The sequence below is a fragment of the Rhea pennata genome, chromosome 3, assembly GCF_028389875.1.
Source record: "Rhea pennata isolate bPtePen1 chromosome 3, bPtePen1.pri, whole genome shotgun sequence".
NCBI classification, from domain to species: Eukaryota; Metazoa; Chordata; class Aves; order Rheiformes; family Rheidae; genus Rhea; species Rhea pennata.
The window spans coordinates 119,145,714-119,157,864 of NC_084665.1; the positions used below are offsets into that span (position 1 = coordinate 119,145,714).

The following is a 12,151-nucleotide window of genomic DNA, read 5'->3' on the forward strand; positions in this document are numbered from 1 at the left end:
TGATCCTGCCTACTTAAATGAAACCTCATGTTCCACTTTTTAGCTCATCCAAAGCACAAAAGTCTCCACAAGCAATGCATGCAGAAGCCTAGCATGCGCATAGGAAATGGGGAAGAGCCCTTCAACACAGAAAAACAGCACGGCGAGTTCGGCTTCATGCTCCTCATGAGGTGGAAGCAGGACTCTTATCCCACATAGGCTAACCCTGCACAAAGGGGATTAAACTCAGCCCAGGCCCTCAGCACAGACCCAGAGAACCAAGCAAGCACTTCTGCAAGTGTGAAGTGCCAGATTTCTGCAGAAAGGCCCTTGGCAGGCAGAGCAGACTGGGGGAGCAGTGGAAGAGGCATCCTCTATTCATGGATGACATCTTGCGGCTGCTGCTGCACGGAAGCAGAGCTTTCTGAGGCTGAAACACCGCCTGCAGGGCAATTCCCCAGCAAAGCTGCTCCTGAAAGACTTTTGAGAAGAGCAAGCCTTATTAACACACGTTATTAACTATGCTCAGAAAGAGCAGATTAAATCAACGAGAGCAGAGGTGGGGAAGTCAGTGAAGGGTGAGAAAGCGAATCGTGCCAAAGCCCGGGCTGGCTGGCTGGGTTTGATGCTTTTGCCGTAAGGACTGAGGAGCAGGCTGCACGCCACCCGTGCGGGAGTCCGGGGCTCATTTTTACACGGGGCTACTGGAAAGCAGAAACATCAGGGAAGCAAAGATATTTATGTGCCAGGCCAGCCTCCCGGAATTTTTTATTTAGTGGGCAGAAATTAAAAACATCCGGGCATACCCTCGGCAGGCAAAGGGCTCTCTGGGCACAATGGAGGCTGCAGACTAGCCGACTTCCCGAGGTCCCTGCCAAGCCGAACTGTCCCACGAACAAGGCAGGAGCAACTGTGCCTCGGGAGCTGCCCGTGCCACTCCAGCGTGGCTGCGCAGTCCCCGGCCACAGGTTGCCCACGGAGGGCTACATGCATGGCCCGAACTCAGGGCGGAGCCGCCGGCAGGTCGGCGGCGGCAGCAGCGGGTCTGGTTTGAATTAAGGCTCCCGGGGCAGCCTTGGCCAGCACAAAAGCCCGCTGCAGCCCTCCTCTCTCGGCGCGCCGCCGCCGAGCGACGGGCTGCGGGCGGGCAGCCCGGCGCGCCCCGCCGCCGCCCCACGTGCGCCGCCGCCCGCGCCCGCGCCCGCCGCGGCTCACCGAGACAGCAGCCTGGAAGCAAAGGGCCACCAACGCCACGGCCACCGCCTTTAGCATCCTTCCTCCTCGCCGGGCTTCGGGGGTGCACAGCCTGCCCGTTCTTCTTCCACGCCCCTTCGCCCTTCTGCTTTTATTCTTTTCTTTTGTTTATTTGTCAAATATATGCAGTTTTTCTCTTTCCAGTTTTCCCTTTTTCTTCTTTTTATTTTCTCCTTCTCAAGCCGCCAAACCAGGCTCCCAGCAGCGCTCTGCAGCGGCGAGGAGTTGAACTCTGTCTTTTAATGAACCCACTGCAACAACCTTCACCTACCGCCACCCCCCGGCCGGCCCCGCCTCCCTTCCCTTCCCTTCCCCTCCTCTGCCTGGGCTCCGCTCGGTTCCCCGCGCCGGCCCCGGCCCCGCCGCCCGCCCCCGCTTCCTGCCGCCGCGCTACCTGCGCCGCCGGGCCCAGGCCCCGGCCCCGGCCCCCTCCCGGCGGCCGCCGCTGCCGCTCCCCCCCGCGCCAAGCTCATTGCATTCCCAGATTTCCTCCGCGGCGGCGGCCTTCCTTCCTCCTCGCTAAAAATAATAGCGACTTTAAAAGCCCTCCCTCCCCTTTCCAGGGTGGGGGAGCTCCCGGTGTGTGTGTGTGTGAGGGGGGTGGGTGGAGGGAGGTGAGGGGGTGCTGCCTGCGGGGTTGTGCGCGGTGGCAGCGGCGGCTCCGCGCTCCTGGCGAGCGGGATCTCTTCTCTCGAAAAGCAAAAAAGAGGGGGAAAAACAAAAAAAACCCAAAGGGGGCTGCCAGCAGCTGTGCTGCTGTGTTGGGGGAAGGTGGTCTGCCGGCAGCAGAGCCCCCGTCCTGCACCCTGCCCCGGCACGTGCTCTGTTTTCCTTAGGTTTTGTGGTTCGGTGCTGCTGCTCAAAACTGGTCTCTGGAAGCGTGCTTCAGTAGCGCTTCCTAAAGCTGGTGATGAAGAGGATGGTTGGGCAAAACGTCTGCATTCAAACAATGCTTCCTGCTAACTACCAGAGTTAAAAGCAACTTTCGTTCACTTCCATGCCTCTTCGGTAGTTTGCTCTGCGTTGTTCTTTGCCCCTCTCGACGCAGATAGTGAAAATAAAGCAGGCAACATTCCTGCAAAAATTTACCACAGGCTCAATTTTATTGCCCTATTTACACAGTCAAGGCTGCAGTTCCTGTTTGGTTCCAGTCAATTTAGTTGATGCTTTTTTTTTTTTCCTGAGCCAGCACACATTGAAGTGTTGCCTATAAACAATGTGACTGAATGTGTGCATGCACTTTAAAAAAATGCCATTTTTTAGAAGCAATATCAGCTGGGAACCTCCGAGAAGTGCACGTCGGGGGGCGCAGCTGGGAAGTGCACCAAGTCAACACGTGCCCTGGACTAGCGCGGGGCGGCCAAGGACAGGCCTGTCCTTGGAAAGGAGGATATTCCTCGAAACAGAAATAATCTGGGATTCCTGATCGTTTGCTGATTTTTGGACGGGGAGCGCTGAAAGACTGAAGTGCCGTCTCCGCAGTTGTAGCCCAAAGGCTTAATAGCCCTAGCTAGATATTGAATGTGGCTAAGTCTCGTGACTTTATCATGTCTTTCACAAACTTTCTTTCTTTCCTTCTCTCTTGGATTACTCGCGCAGGCTGCTTTGGAGCGGCTCCCATCGCGGCATCCCCACAGAGCGCACCCGCTGCCGCCATGTTCTGCTCGCCGCCCAGCGGGCTGCGGGGACAAGATGGCTGCCGGAGGGCCTGCCGCGCTCTGCCAAAATGGCCGCCGGCACTGGCGTGGTCGTCTTCCGTGTGAAGAGCGGTGGCAAGCCTGGAGAGGGAAGGCGAAATAAAAGTTATCAGGGCGCTTGGGTGCTCGGCGGGATGCGTGAGCAGGTGGCCTGGCGCCAGGAGCAGCCGCTCCCTGGTGGGCATGAGGGCGGTGGCAGATCAAATGCCGGATTTGCTAGGAAGCATGGAAAGCGCCATGGGGATGCGCTGGTCAGGGTCTGCGGGTGGGGTAAGTGGAAGAACAATGGCGTGTTTGGAAGCCAAGTGCTTCCAGTGACATTCCCGTGCCCTCTGCTTGGTCACTGAAGCATGCTAAGTGTTGTGGTTTTTGTCAAAAGAGCTCCCCGCTGCAAAGCCAGATGAGGCTTGTGGGGAAAGGAGTTTCCTGGCAGCCCGGAGCTCGGGGGACGGCACGAGTCGGTTGTCTCTGCCCAGCCCAGCAGAGCTGTGGGGATTTCCTGGGGTTGGATCAAGGGTTTCCAGCACTGAACGTGGCCTCCACAAGGCTAAGGGGCTGGCTTGAGCCGTGTCCTGCCACGAGAAGGGGGGAAGCGCAGCGGAGGGAGGAATCCAGCTGCTGCTTCCAGCACCACCAGAGGGGAGGGGGGAGCAGGGATGGCGACTGCTGCTTTTGGGCAGCTGCCACCATTCTTCATTGCCCTCTGCGGCCGAAGTCGCCATCCCTCATGCTCTAATGCACGCGGGTATCATGCAGTAGCGAGAGCTCCCTGTTGGGAGGTGTTGGACCTGCCCACAGTAGTATGGGGGGCCGTGGCCACTGTTCCTGTGTGTCATCTCCTTGCATTTGCCAGCCAGCAGCAGTGGAGCCTGCAGAGCAGATGACTGCCTGTTCTGCTGAAGTCTGGTGCGGTCTGTCCTTAGATGGTTTATTAATGGGCAGATGGGGCTGGGTTTGAAGTGAGCTAATTGTATTCAGAGTGCCTTCACTGGGGCTGAGTAGGACCGATGGATTCAAGCAGGGTATGTTCTCATGTAAAATCACAGTGACTTGATCTGGACAGAAGCTTGTCTGAGAGTGCTAAAGCCTGGCACCCCGGGATGAAGGAGGTGAGTATACTCCCTAATACGCAGGGAGAAGTTAAGAGTGTCTACGAAAACTGATACTGGCTCAAACGTGCATGCTGTTGTCACCCTGTTGGGGTAGTGGAGTTGTCAGGCAGCTCACCGCTGATGGGTGCCATCCCTGCTTACCTTGAGATACTTGGCTTCCCTGCTGATGATCTGCTTCTTTCTTAGTTGCAGCATGCTTCAATGACCAAGCAGAGGGCACGGGAATGTCACTGGAAGCACTTGGCTTCCAAACATGCCATTGTTCTTCCACTTACCCCACCCGCAGACCCTGACCAGCGCATCCCCATGGCGCTTTCCATTTTTCCTAGCAAATCTGGCATTTGATCTGCCACCGCCCTCATGCCCACCAGGGAGCGGCTGCTCCTGGCGCCAGGCCACCTGCTCACGCATCCTGCTGAGCACCCAGGTAAACTGTATAGGTAAAACTGATCTTTTCTTTTTCTTCTATTCAGTAGCTTAGTTAACTGAACGGCGGTATAAGAATGGTCAACCTGCAGCTCCTACTGCGTTCTATTTCTCTCAGCTATGAGGTATAGCTCAAGCTTTGAGCACAAGACTTGAGCCTGTGTGGAGACTGCTGAACTGAATAGAGAGGTGAGAGGGTCTGAAAGGAGTTACCTCTGGGGCAGTTACCAGAAACCAAGAGAGAGTTAAAAGTGAGAGTTAAAAGTGCTTTCAGAGAGGAGCCTGTCTCAGAAACTGGTTGGAGTGAGATGGGAAAGGCATCCAAGACAATCGATGGTGTCTTGGGGAAGTAGGGGCCTCAAGGACTGTCATGGACTGGGCATTCCTCTGCAGTGTCTATCTTTTTTTCTGTGGATGTTATCTCAGAATGGTGAGCTGGCAATAAGTGACCTCTGACTGGGGGCCTAAAACCTAGGGATGGAAAATGAAAGGTTGGTTGTCCAGGCCAGGAGGAGGTTAGGACAGTATTGCTGGTGATCTGTTCAGAGACTGGGGAAACAAGGAGGGTTTGAAAAGTTTAATTCCTTACTAGCCTCTTCTTCCCCTTTAAGCCCTTGTAGCCAGTGCTTTCATTATCCATGGCTCATACCACATCCTTCTCTTTCTAACTTCATGCAACAACAAAAGAGCAATCCGCCCATTCCTTAAATCAATACCAAGTGTAAGAACAAGTCTGCAAAGGAAGCAGCCTGGCCCTTCAACTTTGTGTTACCAAACTTGTTTGCCAGCATACAGCATTTAGCATCTAGTCAGCCTGCTGGCTTATTTTCCAGGAGCCAAGGCACTGTGGTCCCCAGTTCCCAATGTTGTCCCAAGACTGACAGTCTTGGTATTGTGACTTGTTGTTCAGGGTATTGGTACAAGATTCATAAAACTCTCTTCCTGTATCCTCTGATGCCTTGGTTAAGCCTTGTGCGGTTTGTTTTGGATTTCCTTTTGCACTGATGTGGAAATAACTGGGTTTGACCCTTTCAAATGCAGACTGTGATTTATAGCAGGATCACCTGAACCCACCCAGTACGCTTTCACAGTGATATCTGATTTTGCTTGTTCTGTCCAGCCTTCTTTGCAATGAGTCAGATATCTGAGCAGTTCCATCTGCATCCTGGCTTTCACTCCCAGGAAGTGAGAGACCAAAGGAGGCTCCCCCTCAGCTCACCTCAAGGCTTTGAGTGTGAACTTAGCCTAAGTGAATGTCTGTTCTGGTCTCTTTTCTTCTCCTTCATGTAATATACTGAAAGCATATTGCTTATTTAGACAGGAATAAGTCTTATTGCAAAGTCAGTTTTATTCAGCTTAAACAATGCAATGTTTAATGGCCCTTGAATGGTCCAAGTGTCAGCTCTGTGGTATTGCCAGCTTTACAGATACCAACTGAATGAAGCCAGCTACCTCTCCAAGGATTTGGTGGCTTTTTTTCTTCTCTCCCATTCCCTTTTCCTGAGTCCTACTAATGAGAACTTCTCAGTGGATGCTGAAACTATATATAAAAGTGTCTGTGCCACTAACCAAGTATTTCTCGATCTAATTTAGTAGAGCTTCCTTTGGCAAAGCTCAGATGACAGTTGCATGCTTCTTTTTTGATAGCTTTCGTGAACAGTTGTAATGAAAACAACTGCATTTCTTTGATGCTGCATGTAAGAGCCTTGTGGGATCCTGCACATTCATTATAGAGAGCCTCAGAATTGGATTTCAGGTACTGGCACATAAAAATCTATGGAAGCGTTTCCCATTAGCCTCTGCAAGGCTTGGCTGAAGTTACATGGAGGTTGCCCACAAGAAAAGACCCACTCTCCCTCTCTCTTAGTGAGGCCTTTTGCTGTAATACCGACTGGTGCTTTCACTGTTGGCCTGCCAATCTCAGGGCTTGTGGGCTGGGCAGGTATTTCTCAAGCATTCACTTAAAAAAACACTTACTTTTTTTTCTCTTCCTTGCCAGAGAGTCTCTTTAGTCTCCTCTATACTTCTGATTCACTTACCCGTGCGGTTAACTCAGGACAGCTCACTTGTGACTAACACTGTTCTGCAGTGTGAGATCTCTAAAGCTTTGTGACCCTAAGTCATTTGAGCACAGAGTGAGGTTTACCCTACCATCAAAATAAGTATCGAGAGAAGGGTATCACAGGAGCGTAAAGAGGGAGGCTGCTGTTGGGAGCTTCAGAGAAGGGGAGGAGGGACAGGGATGTTAGACGGGCACAGGGATGTTAGAGTGCACTATATCTGTGCACCCACTGCTTAGATAAAGCAGTATTTACTGACTGTCTATGTAGCCGCCAGCCTGGCTCTTCCAGGTGGATATTTCTGCTGATTCTTTAGGCCTGCAAGTGGCAGAGGCTTTTTTTTCTGTGTCTCTGCAGGGGAAATGATGAGACCAAGATGTGCACGCTGGGTTCCTGAGGTGCAGTCCCTCTGGCTGCAGATGAGAAGCTGGATGCTTCTTAACTGTCTGCTATCCTATAAAATAGGGATTATGGTTTTTAGTGCCGTTTTAGTGCTCTGATGACTTAGGAGAAAATGAATATATATAACTGGCTCTTACAGTGCAACAGACATACATTATTTGCCTAGGAGAGGTGGGGAGTTCAGGTCAAATGAGGTATTGCCCTTGTTTATGACAGGGGCTCTTACAGGCTAGAATAACTTGCATAAAACTTCTATTAAAGTTCTTCCATTGAGATACAGTGCCTGTCTGTCTCTCTGACTGTACCAAATATATAAAATACGAAGTTAGCTATTGGGATTTGTATAAATCTGTGCTGTACTGCTGGTTAAAAACTTGCAAATGAAGGAGAATGTGCAAGACCTTTAACCAAAATTAGACGCACTCAGCCCACAATCTCAGAAACATGGTAGTTGTATGCTTTCACACTGTTGCTTTTAAACAAACGGCTTGGGTTGGGTGTTTCCACTACACGAGGAATTTGAGTACGCACATATAGTTAAAGGAATTCTGCCAAAGCAGGTTTAATACTCCTACGTATGCAAAAACACTGTGGTCTTGGAAGAAGCAGATGCTAGAGCAGAGCGGTTATGAGAGCAAGGTTAGGTTTCATCAGAGGTTTTAGTTCAATTTCAGTAACTAGAGCAGACATAACATTTGCATCATTGTGCAAAATACTGTTTTTTCAGCAAGCGGATGTGATCTGAATACTGGACTCACTGCAGGTCTCTGAGGAATGCTGCTGTTGGGCTAACTCAAGGTTTTGTCATTTGCTTCTGGCACCAATCACAACTATGCCAAGAATGTGGTATGACATAATATACAGGGTGTCTTCTTGATTAACCAAAAGGATGTATCTTGCTGTAATTATCCTGCTTCATTTAGCATTTAGAGGCCACTTACACATTTCCACAGGTATTGGCTGTCTCAGCTCTGTCTTCAGTCACTCCACTGCCGTATCCCTCCAGGCAGTGCGACTGTCTCTCAGCTCTTACTGTCATAGCGTTGATTCACCCATTGATTCCCCACCCATCTTGTCTCTTTCTTCACCCTGAACCTTCTCACACATTCATTAGGAGAATGCCTGTGCCTGGATTCTGGCATAATCCCACTCCCCTGCCTTAGGGCCACCAGAAGAAGTAAAAAGTCCATGTCAAGGGAGTGTTTGTGCTCCTATCTGTGCCATGGAGATGGAGCAAGTAAGTGCCTCTCTGAGGGAAAGGCTGCAGCAAAGATGTAACACATCTCAGCTCTACCTGGCCTGCCTGTCAGCGTGCTTACTGGTGACTAACCCCACCACCATGGGAACATCGGCCCCCTGTGGTCACAGGGCATAAGGCAAGAGGGAGGAGAGCTAGGGGAAAGGGGACATGGGAAGTGATGGGGAACTGGAGGAAAGGAGGAGAGCAACCCCTAGTTGGGCTGTGGGGCAGGTTTATGTGGTGTTCATCTGTGTGTGGAGACAAAGTTATGTTCATCAATGGGAAGAGAGAGCTGGGGTTTTGCCTCAGGCTTAACCAAGTTTGCAGGCTTTCTGCCCTGTTCTGACAAACACTAGGTAGCACTACCTCTGTCAGGGCAAACAGATATTTCTATCACTTCATTTTATTGCTTTTTTATTTATTGTTTAAGATTTGATTTCTTTTTAGGTGATTGTGAAGTTAGCTATTGTTCACAGGGAGGCCTGGAATGAAGTTTGAGTTTGTGTTGGGAGAGATGTGTACATTTTGCTTCTCCATCTCTCATCTCATCCTATTCTGCAATATAAAGTTGTTCTCTCACTCCCACCCCAATAAACCCTTCCAGCCTATTGCTACTTTCTACCTCCTCCCTCCCCATTTCACCACTAATTTATAAAAAGCTGCTTACTGGTTTCTGATGCTTTCTAGGGGAAGTGGCCCATTGCCTACACAATGGTGTCTAGTGCCGTCTTAGATGTCCTCTTGGAGCGGAACGTGGAGGCTAGGCAGAGGCAAGATCCTGTGGGATGTCTTGTCTGCCCTGGTCAAGTGTCTCAGATGCATCAAAGTGTCTCGAATGGCACCAGCCGCCTACATAGGCAGCGGCATCTATCTCCAGTGTACGTGTTTACATGCAAGTCTCTACACCTGATGGAGTCTCACCCACAGCCTTGCTGAGTGAGCATAGCAGTGTGACTCTTGGGGGAGTATCCCTTCTTTAAGTGACTAGTAGGAGCCATGCACCACTTCACGTAACTGTACTGTGAATGACTTCTAATGTCCTGTTCAGATCTCTGGGCTTCTTGTTCCCCACATGTGCAAGGGCATGGGACACAGGTTAGAGCTGACTGTCCTATAGAGCTTCTTTCTCAGAATGATGTGAGCTCCTGTCCTATATTAGCACAGCTAATCAAACCCCATGTTCTCACGGGGCACATGACATATCAAGGAAATAGGAGAAATCATGTGAATTTTGCAGTACTAAGTCAGTCTTCAAACAAAAAGGCTTTCAAAGAGTCAAATAGTCCAGCTGAATGAGGTCAGTAGCCTGGAGCTCTGACAGGGGTGAACTCTGCTCCATTCATCCCACCTCTCAATGCACGGGGTGAATTGATTCTGTGGCTTGCATTGAATTTGTCCGTTCTCAGCTCTTCAGCCAAGCTTCAGCCCTCCATGGCGCTTGTTTTCTGAATGTTTGCTCTGATTATTTTATTAACTTCTGGAAGCCAGCTTATATATAAGGGTGAGAAGCAGGGAATGGCACTGAGGAAGACCTACCAGAGGTGAGCACAACAGAGAGGAATTTGGGCTAGACCTTTCCCCAAGATCTTATCATCTATGAGCTAATAGGTTTCCTAGATTGTATTTTCCTAAATCTGTACAGTGTATAGGAGCACTGAGCATACTTTCTGGTAAAGTATTTCAGCTCTCACGGGCTACAAAGGGAGTGAGGGTGGAGAAGAACCTCATGAGGTTCAACAAGGGCAAGTGCAGAGTCCTGCACCTAGGGAAAAATAACCCCAGGCACCTGTACAAGCTGGGGGCTGACCTGCTGGAGAGCAGCTCTGCAGAGAAGGACCTGGGAGTGCTGGTGGATGACAGGTTGACCACGAGCCAGCAATGTGCCTTTGTGGCCAAGAAGGCCAATGGTCTCCTGGGGTGCATTAGGAAGAGTGTTGCCAGCAGGTGGAGGGAGGTGATCCTGCCCCTCTACTCAGCCCTCGGGAGGCCTCATCTCAAGTCCTGTGTCCAGTTCTGGGCTCCGCAGTACAAGGGAGACATGGAGCTACTGGAGAGAGTCCAGCGTAGGGCTACAAAGATGATCAGAGGGCTGGAGCATCTGCTCTGTGAGGAACGGCTGCAAAAGCTGGGCCTGTTTAGGCTGGGGAAGAGAAGCCTGAGGGGGGATCTGATCAATGTGTACAAGTACCTGAAGGGAGGGTGTCAAGGGGACGGGGATAAACTCTTTTCTGTTGTCACAGAACAAGAGGCAACGGGCAGAAAATGAAGCACAGGAAGTTCTGCCTGAACGTGGGGGGGAATTTCTTCCCTGTGAGAGTGACGGAGCACTGGACCAGGTTGCCCAGAGAGGTTGTGGAGTCTCCCTCTCTGGAGATCTTCAAGGCCCGCCTGGATGCAACCCTGTCTGACATGCTCTAGGTGACCCTGCTGAGCAGGGAGGTTGGACTAGATGATCTCCAGAGCCCCCCCCCCCTTCCAACCTTACTGATTCTATGATTCTAAGGATTATATGGGGGAGGAAAGAAAGATGTTCATCCCTGACAGAAGAATCTCTAACTTCTGGTTCTCTTGAGGTAGGACAAGGAATAGGGTGCTTATACTTTGCACGAATGGAAGAAGAAAATAATGCTGTGAATGTGATTTTTTGTCATAATCTCCCTTGCTGGCCAGCCTGTCTGGTACTTTCTACATAACACCTTCCTATATGTTGCCCTTGCCATAACACTCCCCTTCCTGCAATAACCATTTGCACTGAGCAAGCAGTTAGTATCTTTAGGAATTTTAGTTTCTTTTGGGACCTACTTGAAGTAACATCTGAAATGCCTGTGTTTCTGTGATACCGTGAAAAGCACCTTAATGGGAGCTGGCTGTAGACACTTTGAAGCCTAGGGAGCAGAGAGCAAATTTGGCCTGTAAAGAGGAGGACCTCAGCAAGCTTGGCCAACTCCTTGCCAGTTGCCACAGTGACTTTACTCTGGAGTAGTGGAGTAACACTGAGGCTCCATGCTGCTGTGGGTATGATCTGTAGCCAGCAACTGAAGCTAGCGTTTGTGAAACCATAGTGTGTGTGAACGTGCCTTGCGATCAGGAGCCAAGCACACTCTGTTCGCTAAATAGCCTCCACCACTTGAGCACGGTTGTGCCGATGAAGGGTTGTCTCGCTCCCTGCCTGCCTTAGGCTTGGCTGGGAAAAAATATGGCAACAGAGATGGGGGAGGGCTGCGGTACTGTGCGGCTGCCAGGAAATCTGAACCCTCCAGGCAGGTCTTAGCTCAAACCAACCCTGCTGTGGATGCTCCATCTCAGCCTACTACCAGCTTTCTCCTCATCATGTGGTCTAGTATATCAGCTGTATCACCTGCAGTATGATCCAGAATCTTCCTTGGATATCAAGATACTCCAGGGCTGGGTAAATAGCGTGCATGCAGGAAAAGGAGGTAGAAGGCCTCTGGCACCTAGAGCGCTGATGCCAGTGTGGGGGGGAGTGTTTTATTTCTCTGTTTTCTTAGTAATGAAATGGGAAAGGGTCTTCAGGAATAGGTCTACTTCCTGCTTTTTTTGCTCGCTCAAAAAAAAAATCATGCTAATGATGGCAGTTGATCATGTTAATGATGGAGGTACCTGCTCCCCATATACATTTTACATTGAGTAAGTCTCAGAGAAAGGAGTTGGGAACAACCCAATTTAGGAGAACCTAACCGCTCCCACCCGCATGCTCCATCTCATGCTGCTTGTGGTGCAAGGAATAGTTCAAGATGTGCTAAAAGCCTAGCCCAAATTCAGCAGAAAATAAACCTTGCCCAGCTCCTTGCGATTAGGACCTGGTCTTGTGAAGTGCGGTGGGTTTGAAATCCTGAGGAAAGAAACTAATTCAGGCATCTCATTTGCTGGTAAGTGTCCTAAGTAAAGGGCTAGCATGCAAAAGGAGAGGCTCTGTCTGAGAAGGCTGGTGAAAAGAGGACTCTGGTACTCCCTCACTGA

The 12,151-nt window shown here is 50.5% G+C and overlaps 1 protein-coding gene across 2 annotated transcripts in view; it reads right to left on the reverse strand.

Annotated features, from left to right (window-relative positions):
* The window catches only part of SDC1 (syndecan 1), a 29,022-nt gene extending 27,345 nt beyond the window's left edge, over positions 1 to 1,677 (reverse strand). Inside the window, exons 1-2 of one of the 2 annotated variants that reach the window (XM_062571180.1) lie at positions 1,628 to 1,677; positions 1,195 to 1,442 (exon numbers count right to left, since the gene is read on the reverse strand). In XM_062571180.1, the coding sequence (XP_062427164.1) occupies positions 1,195 to 1,251 (57 nt within the window). In that variant the 5' untranslated portion in view covers positions 1,252 to 1,442; positions 1,628 to 1,677. Of the gene's footprint in view, positions 1 to 1,194; positions 1,477 to 1,627 lie in introns of those variants that run through there. The other variant, XM_062571179.1, reaches the window with a different exon arrangement.
* Positions 1,678 to 12,151: the final 10,474 nt, after the last annotated feature.